The sequence below is a fragment of the Haliaeetus leucocephalus genome, unplaced genomic scaffold (genome assembly GCF_000737465.1).
Source record: "Haliaeetus leucocephalus isolate CR32 unplaced genomic scaffold, Haliaeetus_leucocephalus-4.0 Scaffold136, whole genome shotgun sequence".
Lineage (NCBI taxonomy): Eukaryota > Metazoa > Chordata > Aves > Accipitriformes > Accipitridae > Haliaeetus > Haliaeetus leucocephalus.
The window spans coordinates 2,670,677-2,684,173 of record NW_010972572.1 but is presented as its reverse complement, the minus strand read 5'-3'; the positions used below and the strand labels follow the sequence as shown (position 1 = coordinate 2,684,173).

The following is a 13,497-nucleotide window of genomic DNA, read 5'->3' as shown; positions in this document are numbered from 1 at the left end:
GCAGAACATCTAGATTATATTTCCATTTTACCTTATTTTTTTTGTTTCTTGTAGCCTTTTGTGTTTAGATACCAAAGCCTGAAGTTCTTAAACCTTTCCCAAAAACACTTCTCAGCTTTGCTGTAAAGCCTGCCTTGGAGGCTTTACAGCCTTGGAGGTTTGGTGTTGGGGAACCAACTGAATTAGGGCGACTTTGCTAAATGATAAGAGTGTGTCTATCGCAGCAAAATTTGCTGGGAGGCAGCCCAGCACATGCCTGGGGAGCAGAGAGACAACATGTACCTTCTGGTCACAAGGGCTCAGCTGAGGAGGGAGGAAGCACCAGGAGTGAGGGAGCCATCCTGCAGGCACTGGTTGCAGACATGGCCTCCAGCTCTGGGCAGACCCCAAAACGTTACAGCCGCTGCTTTTCTTCCTAAGGGTTTTGTTCTTCAGTTCATCCCCTGATGAACTGATAAAAGCAATGACAGGCAGTTTCTTTCAAAAGACTTTAAACAACTTGCTTAGGAAACTCCAGCTGGTAAATTCAGTTAGAACGGCAACCAACTTCCTCCATGGCAGGGCAAGCTGAAGATAAATTACTGGGTCGCTGATGACTTTCATCACGTAAGTCTTGCTTCAGAAATCATAGAAACACCTTCCAGCATTCATAGCTGCAGCAACTTTATTACTTCAAAACTTTCAGTCTATTCTTGCCTTGACTGCTGTCCACCACAGGAAACAGTGGTTCACTGCAATATCAAGATCATCCTGAAACATTTCTCTCCAAGGTGTAGCAGCTTCGCAACAAGTCCCTCCTGTCAGGGAATCCTGCAAAATCCCCAGAAAAGCCCACAGTGACTTGCCACCTTGGCTGAATTACCAGAGGACCAAGGTACACAACTGCCATTCCACAGAACTGACCCAACATTTATGCGCCCGTGGCCTTCGCAGAGCCCCACATAACACTGCAGATTGCAGTTTCAAGTGCTCACCTTTCCACTGATGGGACTATGAGGCATCAACAACTCAATGAGTTGTAAGAGCAAGGTACAGAGCCAATACCTGTGGTCTGACCTCAGAGCTTTTGGGGTTTCCTTACTTTTCCCTCTTTTAGCCAAAGTATATTGAAGCATATAAAGAATATCATCCAGCTGAAATGTTCCAGCTGGATGAGAGGGGAAAACCACCTTTTTTCTTCTCCTTTCTTGGGGTCAGATACCACAGACAGCAGCTCTGCTCAGTTCCAGACATCTAGGCAAACAGGTAGAAAAACTACAACTCCTAGCAAGACTGGAGGAAAGCTCAGTCTGTCTCCAGGATCTCCACCCCTCTCTTGCCAGATCAGAGAGACCACACAGGGCTGAGGCCCTGAAGAACTGCACAGCTAGAGCAGGTCCACACAGGAGGACTGGACATCAAGTAGCCCAAGACTCATGTGTCTGTTGTGGTGGCACTACAAAAATCAACACCAATAATGGCATTTTTGATAATACACATTTAGACTTTTGCACAGGGCAGCAGTCCCCGGAACAACTCCAAACTGGGAGACACGGAGGCAGCAAAGCCTCTTCTCTAGGCACAGCACTGATTCAAGGCTCCTAGCAGTAGGCTGTTAATCTCTTGGGTAAGAAACATGGAAGAAGACCCTTGCAACAACCTCTGAGCAGCTGCTGGCAGTGCTTGGTCAGGTCCTGCTGGCTGGACAGGACCAGTCACTGCTGGCACAAGATGTGCCTGGACTCTGTGGAAGTTGCATCAGATATTTAAGAAGCCTGCAAACAGGCTGTGCGTTCCACCTACAAGATTGTTGCAGCGGGGCTGGTGTCTATTGGGGCCACTTGTTCTGACAAAGCAGATCATCATCTCAGTCTATCGCCCGAGTACAGCAGTGGCTGTGTCAGAAGACACAGTAACTGCAGAGAGTTGGTTGGTCTATCCCAGCCAACCTGCCCTATCAGCACAGTATGAAAAGAAGCCAACATCTGCAAGGGATATGCAGATCTTCTCCACAGGTATGCGCTCCCAGCCTGGCTTGAAGGTGGCTCGCTGTGGAGGAGCCAATTAAAAAATGAAAAACGCCAAAGCATTTGAAACTTAAGAAGTAAAAGCCGTACTTCTAACAAACCCCCTAACTGACCTCTTAATTTTTGCTCTAGTCTAAAAATGAAATCATCAGGGAATGAAACACTGTGGTCTGGATGTAGCCACCATACCTGATGCTGCTTTCACTGCTCTGCTACATCAACACAACAGGGAAGCATAGGTGTAGCTGTATGGCCCAGCTGTTCCCAGCCACCTCGGGCCCAGCAACCCTCCCTGCTGACCTGCAATCCCTCTGCAGAAGGTGTTAGTCCTCTGCAGGACAGCTGCTTCAGCCCCGTGCCCTTCACTTCACATCCAGGAGCACCCACATACAGGTAACACCGAAGAGCAGAGAACAGAGCTGCGGGAAGAAATCTGGCTGTGCAGGTCCCCCCAGGCTCGGTGGCACCCACAGTAAAGGGATCTAGTGCCCAGATGCAGGGACTAATGCTGCATGAAGCCACCCAGGCAGTGCAGCAGGGCTACATGCACATCCAGCTGAGGTCTGGACATGGTATAACTGCACTCAGGCACAGTATAACACTCTGTAACTGCACCTCAGTGCTTTCATCTCCAGGATTAGGTCTCTAAAATAGGAGAGGCAAAGACTTTTCACTCCCAGAGAAAGTAGCTCGTGCCACAATCACAGGAAAGGCGGGCTCCTATATGAAATGCTGTGGAGCATCCTCAAGGTGCAAATGATTGGTATCATTTTCCCCTCTGCATCCCCCTGCCCCCAGAAGAAGCATCACTGAATCTTTTGCTTTTTTAAGGAAAATGTGTTTTTGTGAAAATAGACTTTATTATAATAAAATTTGATATTAAATAAAAACATACCGTATCACCAACACTCGTGGACACTGTGCTGGCACCATTCATGTACCTCACATAACTGTCCTTCTCAAAACAAGTACCCCACTGAAACATGCAAAGAAAGAAACACAGAAAAGGATAGAAACCATGTAGTACAAAACTCTCCGTGGCTTAGAAAGGGATGTGTCTTAACTCAAGGAACACATCATCTCATATGAAAATAGCTGCAAACTCTCCATCCCCAGCTCTGCTCTCCAAATGCTCCAACTCAGGAGCAGCCCACTGAAACAGCCAAATAAAACTGTGAAAAGAGGCAGGCGATAAATAAATACATAAATAGATAAATAAATAAATAAGGCGGAGTCCCCAGCCAGTGTGTGGTCAAGGTGAACCAGCCAAGAGCAGCTCACAGCAGCCCACCCTACAGGCAGAAGTATTGACCCCCTTCAGGGTATCGCTCCTTCCTCCATGGTAATCCTCATGCTGAAACATGACTGAGGCAGTGTGGGATGCTCCTAGGCACAGCTGCATATTTACAGGTTTACAGTACAAATAACTCACTTGTCAGCCCAGAGACAGCAAAGGGGATTCATGGGAACAGAAAAGTGCAAATTTTCTTTGCAGGAAGTGAAGGAGTTGACACAACCTCCTTTGGATCAGAGAAATACCAGGGTGTGTAGTACAAGGGATCTCTTCCTAAGGGACTGGAGCTTTGCTGGGAAAAGCCATTTAGCTAACTTACAACCAGAATATAATTTTTAAATTAAAATATTTACAGGGAACCAGTGCATTGAGGGCTGCATGGAGCAGGACACACTACTGTGGAGGCAGCTGTATCCTAGAGCTGAGGCCTCACACACCCCAGTGCCATGACACTGTGTTCAGAGCCACTACCCACGCTGGGTGGGCACCCATGGCTGGGCTCTCAGCAAAGACCACAGCTCACAGACCCACTGAAGAGTTTTCTCTATTCAACATAGACTTTTTCCCTATGAAAATACTCTAATCAGCTTATTGCAGAGGGCTTCTCCTGAATTTTCAGTCCCTGTGTGGACTGCACAGGCAGTCTTTACAGAATAATAAATCCCTTGTTAATTTTTCTTACTGGACCCAAGTTTTTTGAAGAGCTTTTTTCCTTTGAAGAAGAAGCCTCTCTTCTTTTTACTCTGACCAGGTACATCACTGCATTTGAGAACAGCCAGCGATGCCTGCTCTGGACACTGTTCACCCGTGACAAGGCAGGAAGGTGGTAGAGTAGGAGGAGTTGGTGAGGAGTCACTCTGATCAACAGACCCATCTGGATTTAACTGAGTGGGAAAAAGAGAAAACAAAAGAAAAAAGCAGAAGTTAGAGCTGATGAAGGACATCATGCCAACATAAACCTCAGCCAGAGAACCCTGCTGATCTGTCCCTCACCCTGCAAGGCTCAGCTCCTCTATGCAGCTGCAGATCCAGTTAGGAAGTTTCCAGTGGATTTAAACTTTTTTGTACTCACTACCCAGACTCTGCCTGAGCTCAGACATTCTTAAATTCCTTAACTTCGGCTAAGAATAGGACAGCAGAAAAGCTCCACTTAGGACTTGGTGGAAGATGCTGCTTCACAGCTGAAGACGCTGTTAAGTAAAGCACCTCCTGAGAGCATGGATGGATAGATACTGATGCATCCACATATGCCTGCTGGCTGCCTGGGCCAGGGAGCCTGGTGGGCTCCCAGCACACTCTGTGACAGAAGGCAGGACATTAAGAAGAAACCAACCTAACAAGAACAAGGGCTGTGCAAGACCTTCAGAAGTTCAAGGAGGCTGGCTAAGCTGGGAGGCTTCTACAACAGTGGCCATGCTCTGTCATGGTAAGAAGAGAAATTTGGAGTCTTGCAAGGCTGCTCAGCATCCACCAGATCTAGTCACAGGAGGGGCAGAAAGCAAAGTCTGATGTTCTGCAGTGGCACCAATAATAGAGAAAATGTTCATGATGGAGCAGGACATGGAGAAGTCTTGGATCAAGTGGCACAGAGCAACTGACATATATTCCTAAGTCACCTGAGCACTTGAGAACATTAACTGGGGTCCAGAGTCCCAAATGATGCACTGTACGCTGCTCCTTTTGGAAAGGGCTTTTAGAAATCAGAAAGTGCCCTAGTCCTGGGCTCAGTTTCCTCTTCACAAGATACTAATGGCAGGTCAGTTCCCAGCAGCATTTCATGATCTCCTTTCGCTGCGTTTAGGTGTACAGACAGTGACCATTTCTGATCTGGCAGGGCAAGCTTTCCCAAGAAGCTGCAAAGTTCACCAGGGAAGAGGCTCTGGGTTTCTGAGGCCTAGGAGAGCACTTGTCCCATGGCCTTCTCTTCCACACAGCTTTCACAAGCTAGCATCTTCCAAGCTCCCAGCTGTACATCCTATCTTGGCATTGCCTATGTTGGCACAACATGACAGTGGCTGAAGCTGTGCCAAGGAAGAGCCCTCTTCCTTGGCACATTGAAACATCATGCCATCATCATCCCTCTGCTTGGGTCCCACTAAGTCAGGAAGAGTTGAGTGCATGTTCCTTAAGGGTCTGTAGGCAGCCACAGCTCCAACAGGGAAGATGAGTTAGCGACACTGGCAGCAAGATGCTCTGCCTGGTGTGGAAGCATTACTGAAGAGCAAAGACATTAGCCCTGCACAAGAAATCCGTGAGAATCGCAGCAGCTGCTTGCAGTTCACTGGCAGGAGTGGATGTGCTTTGGTCCTGGTCCCACACCATGCCTGGGGAAAGCTGCTGAATCAAGCAGATGCACAGACATAACATTACTGCCACAGCTATAGCGCAATCATACTTTATGTGCTGTGGGTTAGTTTATTTAAAGCTTCCTGGGGTCAATCACCCTACTGCTGCTTCAGCACCCCACCTCCTGTGTGACAAAGAGCACAAAAAGCAGCTGAGACCTCTCCTCCCCTCACAGGTAGAAGTTATGCTGCTGTATTTCAGTCGCTTCACTCCGCTGCAGGAAGAAAGCACTTCTGGTACAAGACGAGCAGAAACCTCTTCTCTATAGTGAGACTCGGTATGTGCAATACCTATCAAGTCAGTCCTGAGCAGACAGAAGTACAGGACTTTTGGAGAGCTCTGTCTTCATGTGAATATACAACCCTTCCCAACTCCAGAAAGTTGAAAGTCCACTACTGTCTTGCAGCAATCACTTTAAACTGTCCCAAGTGACAGTACCATCAGACTTTCTCCTACCTGAACTAAGGTCTCTGGCTACAGCGATGGAGATGTAACTCCTCTCCGCTTCTCCTCATTACAGTAAACAACACAGTGGCTGATTTTTCCTGAACTCACACTCTATTTTCACCTGAAAATCTTGTTCCACACACTTTTAGAGGTATTTCTGCAACTCTCCAGATATGCAACAGTGTTGAAAGGCCAGCTTCTGCCAAGGACATGCTGCAGAGGGCTTGATGGCACAGCCTGGCCCTTGTGAAAGTTGCACTCTGCCTGTGAGGTCCACTCCTCCAACTAAAGCTGCAGCATCAACTCCAGTCTTTCTATCTCCTGGGAGCATGCACAGTGCAACGCTTGGTGTTGATGGCCCAAGTGCTAGTCAGGTCTGAGAAGTCTGGAAATAAATCTGAATGAATCTAGATGAACCATTTGCAGCCGGTAATGCAAGATTTATGGAGGCAAAGAAAAAGTAAGCCAGATGAGGGCTAACTTGGTAGCCTACTGGGTTAGCTATGTGCAAAGTAAGAATCCCTGGGTTCTGCTCCAGAAACTATTTATGCATTATGCAAGGGAGAATCCTTGGATAAAACGCATGAAAGCATTGGGCTAATCAGAAGGGGTCTCACCAACATGCAGTGAGTGATCTCCCCTATGAAGCTCAGGCCTTGGGCTGTCTGACTCAGCAGCCCCAAAGGATGTGGGAGTGATGTAAAGACCCCCGCACAGCCAGGGCAGCAGAGGCGTGGTGCCCATGCACCACTGGAAACTATTCTTCTGGCAACGGTGGGACAGTTTTAGGGCAGATCTGAAGTGGCCCAACAAACCTTATACAATTTCTCCTGTTGAGCTATGCATGAAAGACTGCGTGCAAAATGACAGACAGGTACCCAGAGCAACTCACAAATGTCACAATTATTTACTGCAATAAGGATATTGCAGTATCAATGTCATTGTCAAATGCTGAACAGTTAAAAAAAAGTGACTAGCAGTTTCCTGTCTTTGTGGCTGAAAGTCCTGATGATTCCCAGTTGTGGTATATGATGCCCAGGCAGATTTCCACACACAGAGGCACTCTCACACACAAGCATGTGCAGATATTCTCAGAGGTCTCTATATGGCAGAAAAGCAACAGAACCAGTTCACAGATTCATCTGGTATGAGACAAATGATACTAAAATTAGTGTTTCTTCTCTAAGAGAAACATGAAGGAAAAACTGCTCTGTCAAGATCCTGACAAAAGCTATGAGGGTTGATAAACAAGAGTCATGTTATTTTTCAGGGGACAGTTTTCAGTGCTGTCTCAGGTATTACTGATTTGCACAATTTCAGGAAAACAATGTTTGAAACTAAGAAAAACACAGTTCTGCTCCCACTGCCCCCCAAAACCAGGGTTCTCACCCCCCCGCCCCAAAATTGTTTCTTAAAGTATTACCCCCAAAATTGTTTTTTTAACTATTACCAGACATAACAATTATCAACACAAAGTTGGTTTTAGGGACTAAATGTTACTACTTACTTAAGTTGATGGTGTGCAGGGTTTTTTCAGGACTCTAGTCAGGAAGGAGTAAAATCAAGAAGAAAAAAACCACAGGCTGAATATGGGGTGTGCTCAGCCTGAGCAGGATCTTGCAAAGGCTAAACAAAGCTTTGGATGTTGACATGCTTGAACAGTGGTAGAAGGGCCAGGCTGAATTACAGGCAGGTCTTTTCTAAACCTGAATATCTAGCCCAGTCCCATCATGGTCCCCAAAAACACCAGATAATTGTTCCAAACAATTGCACTTCAAGTGCTGAACAGATCACGGCTTGTCTTTAATATAGAACCAATCTGGCAGGTAAAGGTCTGCCAGCAGAGGGTTTGAAGGTGGACTTGTTAGCAGAGCCCCAAACCAGCCTGTCAAACTACAAGCAAGAAAAGGAGTAAACTATGGGTGCAGGACCCTTTAATATGCTAGGCTGGGTGGGAGATTGAAGACGTCTTCTCACACAAACTTACATGGTTGCTCTCTCTCTATGTATCATTCATATCTATCACTGGACTCTTCTCTTCCTCATTCTCTGAAGAAAAGAACCATCATGGGTGCATAATACATGCAGAAATAAATACATGAAATCAATTAGAATCAAACAGTTTCTGAAGGTGCTTTACAATCAGTCTTTGACAGAAACTGCATATTACTGACACAACAATATTCATTCGACAGCCACAGCATGAAAGCAAGTGCTCTAAGTTGGTGAGCATGAGTGTTTCAGGGCCCTAGCTTGTGACCATAATTTCCTGGATACTCCTCTTTGTGCCGTATTTTTTATTACTTAATCTAATTCCCAGATGCTGTCAGTTTGAACATTAAACTGTTTCACCTTTTTCAGTTGCCAGCATTTTAAGATTTACTCAGAAATAATTAAAAATTATCCACCTTCCCCAGTCCAATTTGGAAAGTAAGTTGTCCTTATTCTCAGGCCTTTGGCATAGCAGCAGGGAGAAGGGAAGTGTGAAGAACAGACAGGGCGAAAACATCAAGAAGTTACAAGGAACTTAAAATTCACTCATGATCATGCTGGAGAAGTTTCTGTTAAGATTGGAACTAACCTTAATACAAGCTCAAAGCTCTGCCGTGACACCATGGTGCACACGCATGCCCCCGATGTGTTAGGTCTCAAGCTGGGAGTGGTAAATTTGATGGGAGTCTGTTTTGCCACGCTGTCTTTCAGAAAATTCAAACAATACTTCCCCAGAGGCTGCCATGCATCTTTTGCCTTTGGTGATTTTTTGCATACTCCCCACTCCCCCCGACCCAAACAGCAGCAGCAAAGGTGCTTCTGTTTGTGTTGTATATGCCAACAACACACTTTAACAAGCAAGTTCCTTAACTCTATGGAGTGAATATGTCGCTGGAGTTTGGAAAGCCCCAGGAGTGGCTGTGTCACTGTGACAGTTCATTCCAGCTCAGGGATGGCCCTTAGAATATGTATGTTTTACAGGAGGAGGTATTCCTTCTGCCTTACCCATCAGGTGTTCTGCCCATCGGTAGGAATGCTGCAATTGCTGTGACAGAGCCAAAAACTCAGTGGGGTCAGGTTCTGTCTCGCCTCAGTAATCACTAAACATACTTAAATGTGGTTAACTAATACAAGTTTAGTTATGAGCAGGGTAAATGTACCGCTTTTAAAAGGGGGCAAACATGCCCTTCATATTTGGAAGCTGTTTAGATAGATCTGGATTGCAAAGCACAAGCAGGAGGCAGGACTGCACATAGTTAAAGAGTGCTAAGCCAGATCACCCAGGACAGGTATCCTGAAGCAGGGATGCAGCAGGACAGGAGGCAGTCTATCACTACACAGAAGCAGCCAACACAAAGTCATGCTTAGATAGTTAATGTAGATTCCCACTGAAATAATATTGGCTGACATAAGCAACTGAATTTTCCAAGTCCCCAGACTTCAGACTAAGAAAATAGCTGCTCATGGATCAGCTGAGTACCAAAACTACCAAATCAATCCTGATGTAAGGCAACAGCTTCTTGTGCTACAGACCCAAAGTCAGAGCTAATGCAGGGGGAAGCTCTGTTGGATCTCTGGCAGAGAGAAGTGGAGACAAATGGAAAGGTCTGAAGGGCAGGCAAGCCTGAAACATGTCTATTTTATATGGGCTGTTTTTAATCACATTTGAAAGGCATTTCTGTTTAAAAAAAAAGATGTCATAAAAGGCTTACAGCCTTGAGCATGCAGGGATATCTGGGCCAAACTGCTGTGCCCAGGGGAACAGTCACCCACTGCTGAATCCAGCACCAGTGGAAAGCAGAGAGGAAAGTGGAGCAGCAGCAAGCTGCCAGGCAGCAAGCAGGAGCAGCTCATGCTGCCTGCTCAGCAGCAGAGCAGACAGGACCTTGTTACCCTCTAAGGCCCATGACAAAGCCTGGGACATGGCAGGTCCAACTAGTGTCGCAGTTTCCTGACCAGTAGGATGCAAATAGGAATACTTGAAATAAGGGCAGATTTATTGTAGAAGTTACCCTGTTTATCAGCCAAGTTCCCCTCTCTTACTTGCCCTTAATAAAACACCATTAGCTAAGCCAAACCCTTCACATCTACAAGTGGCAGATCAGCACTCTGAGCCTTGAAGGCTACCTGAATTTCCCCATGGTTTCTGGGAGGACCTAGGCTGAGGCTGGAATAATGACCCCGGCATCTGAAACAGGCCCTTGTTGCTGCTGGTGGATACCTGGAGAGAAGGGTTAGATCTGTAATAAGTTACACTATGAATTCAACCCGTTTTAATTGTATTGGATCAGGTCTCCTTTGGCACTCTTTATTCCAATAGATGAGTAATTTGGGAAGAGTAGATCATTTTGAGAGGTAAACTGAAGAAGGAAACCCACTCTGAATGCTTGTTTTCCCCCAGGAAAGTTAGACTTGTATAACCTCAGGGCTCTTAAACCCTGGTAGTAACAGCTTATTAACTTGTGACTCCCCAGCATAGACAGGCACTTATGGGCTGGGAGAAAAGGCACTGAGTATCCTAAACAGGTAAGCACAAGGGACCCAGACAACTTCTGAGTTTAGAAGATGATCCAGCAAGCTACCTACAAACCTTAATTCTGAGTCAGGCCTACCCCCTGCTCTTTGTACAAAGGCACCGAGGCTATAGTGCAGACCCACAAAGCTTGAAATGCCTGGAAGCAAGAGATGGGGCTGCAGCCTAAGGGAGATCAGGCAGCATTTGAAGATAGACATGAGAGGTAGGTACAGAGAAAAGGAAGTGCTGAGCATGAAAAATAGGACAAGGAACACCGTAGAGAGCGGGAGAACTAGGGTGGCACCAGTGGAGAGTTCAACAGAGGAGGATTCAGGGACACATTCTTCCTCAAGGACTGGCTGAAAGCCAGTCTGGGCCTGCTCTTACACACTTCTATGGGTCTGGCACCACTTGACAGTGCCAATAGCCTCCCAAGAACTGAAGGTTGAGTACATGTGAGCTGGGACCAAGCTGTGTCCCTCCCTGCCTCCCACTCTCTAGAATGACACAGCATATGAGGTCCAGGAGTGACCAGGGAGGTGCCACACTTTTGGCCTCACCCACTGAGGACTGACTGAATCTGGCAAATGACCCAAATCTCCCACTTAAGCATTTGTTTCAGGAATATCAGCAACATAATGCAAGGAGCTAGCTCAGCCTTTGAATTCCCTACATCTGTGGGATGCTTTCAAATCCTTAGGATCCATCCTACAGATCTGTTTGGGAAACTCCCCGGTATGTTTTGAATTTATCTGGAAGCACCTCAGACTGGATTAAGATGTATCTAACTCAGGATGGGTGGAAGAGCATTGGTGTTTGGGTGTCAATAACTCCAGAACTCTTTGGCATGGCTATGAGCATATCTGAGGAATTTCATGTGTCTTGGAAGCTGGCTGAACTGCTTTGCTTGCAGCAGAATTTCACCACTGACCCTTCTGTGGATCTAAAATTTGCTGGTGGGACCTGGGATGCTCTTTGCTCACCTGACCATAATCAGACTGAGGCCCCAGTGGATGTTGTTGCTTTGTGCCTCTTTCTGCACTACAGGTAAGTCATCAAGAAGAGCTCCTAGCACACCCTTCGAATCTTTTGAGCACCTCCCATGGGATGAACTGAGATGCATGCAATAATTTAAATGATTCCATCAGATGCCGCATGCTGCGCAATGCCCAACCTCCAGCCACATCACAGTTTGGATGTCTGGACTATGCAGAGTCACACAATCTTACCTGGCTCTCAGCACTCAGCGGAAAAGCTTCTTTATCTTTTGAATGAAGTTCCTTGACCATGCCTCCATCTGAAGTTACAGCTTCCAAGAAGTTAGATGGGACAAGCCCTCTCTGTTGGTTCAGCTCTCCCTGCAAGATCAACATTTAGTTCTCACATCAGGTTTCCTGGCTGATGGAGAAATAATAAATAGAGGAGCAGTCCCATGCAGAGAAAGCTAGGCTATGGTCTGAGAGAAGCCCAGGAAGACACTCATGTTGGAAGGATCCTCAGCAAATTTCATGACTCACATTCTTGCTTAGCTGCAGAACAATTCAGACCACAAAACCACAGAAGATGGTAAAGGAAGAAAAGATGGCAGCAAGCTGTGACAAATGTATTCCAGCAACATGGTCACTTCTACAGACTCAAAAAATTTCCACTGCTATCGTGGAAGCAACTGGAATATGACTGTGCCACAAGCTTTCTTAATGGCCTTTGATTTGCTCTGGTATTTATTTATTTGTTTAAAGAATGAGGTACTACTGGTACAATGTCCTGTAGGCACTGCCTCAATGCTTACTGAGGTCCAGAGCTGCAAACCAAGCTTGTCTCCAGTTCAACAGCAGGTGGTTGGGTGAGACAAAAACAACCCCAGCAATGTTGTTTGGCCAACACTATAAAAGAAGCCAAACAAAACATTCACAGTGATCCCCTCGAGACTTTACCTGCAGCTGAACCTCAGCTTTGATGTGTGAAGACACACTGCTTTTTGTGCAGGAAAAGGTGGATGATCCAAGGGCTAAGGATCGTGTCTTGCACACAGCTCATTTGCAGGTACAGACCCCAGGTATGCACAGTAAATTAAACAGATACCAGTTCTTGTTGAAGTTGATACATTGAAGTATGGCCAGATGGGGATCATCATACATTTTTATTCTTATGTTACCACTTTAGCCTCCTGCCCTGGATAAGACCATGTGTCTGAGTGCTTGGTGACAAACCAGCTTATAGCAGATGGTGATTCAGCTGATGTATGTACAGAAAAATGCATCCTAGGCTTTGGGAAACCTGCAGTCGAGTTCTGCCAAGAAATAAACTCAGAACCATTTGGGTATCGGGTTTACAGGCAGAGCATGGACTGCCAGAAACAATCTGCCCTGCACTAAGCAGATATGGGGTTTTTTTTTTTTCCAAAAGCAGAATATTTTTTTCCCTGATTTCTGCTCTCCTGCCACTAGATGGAATCCAACGATTTCAGATGTAGTCACAGGACATTCCCAACCCCTGTACTTACATAATAGAAACCATCATCATCCATGGACCCAAATACAGTGATAATGTCCCCAGCACAGAAAGTCAGTTCAGCCTGCAAAGAGCAACAGAACAATGGTCACAGGAGAAGCACTGCCTGGAATTTCTCACCAGAAACACAAGGTCACCCTGGGCTTCTTGCACAATCTCACCCTGAGGGAGGGAGACCACTGTGTTACTTGCAGGACCAGGATGCAGAAGAGTAACTGAAGTGGGTAACCATGGAATTCAATGCTAAGGAAGCATTTCATAAATTAAGACAAGAGCAAAGCCTGTTTCTTAAACCAATTTTAATAAGGCTTCGAAATAGTACCTACCACCTGTTCTGGAAAGGTATGTTGAGAACAAGCTGAACAAGCACCAGAAATACCTTTCAT

General features: G+C 46.1%; 1 protein-coding gene across 1 annotated transcript in view; it reads right to left on the bottom strand.

Moving 5' to 3' along the window:
* Window positions 1-2,836: 2,836 nt before the first annotated feature.
* Window positions 2,837-13,497, bottom strand: part of BZRAP1 (benzodiazepine receptor (peripheral) associated protein 1) — a 47,721-nt gene continuing 37,060 nt past the window's right edge. The window contains exons 24-27 of the mRNA XM_010585933.1: window positions 13,104-13,175; window positions 11,830-11,958; window positions 8,081-8,142; window positions 2,837-4,184 (exon numbers count right to left, since the gene is read on the bottom strand). Coding sequence (XP_010584235.1) covers window positions 8,116-8,142; window positions 11,830-11,958; window positions 13,104-13,175 — 228 coding nt within the window. The 3' untranslated portion in view covers window positions 2,837-4,184; window positions 8,081-8,115. The remainder of the gene's footprint in view (window positions 4,185-8,080; window positions 8,143-11,829; window positions 11,959-13,103; window positions 13,176-13,497) is intronic.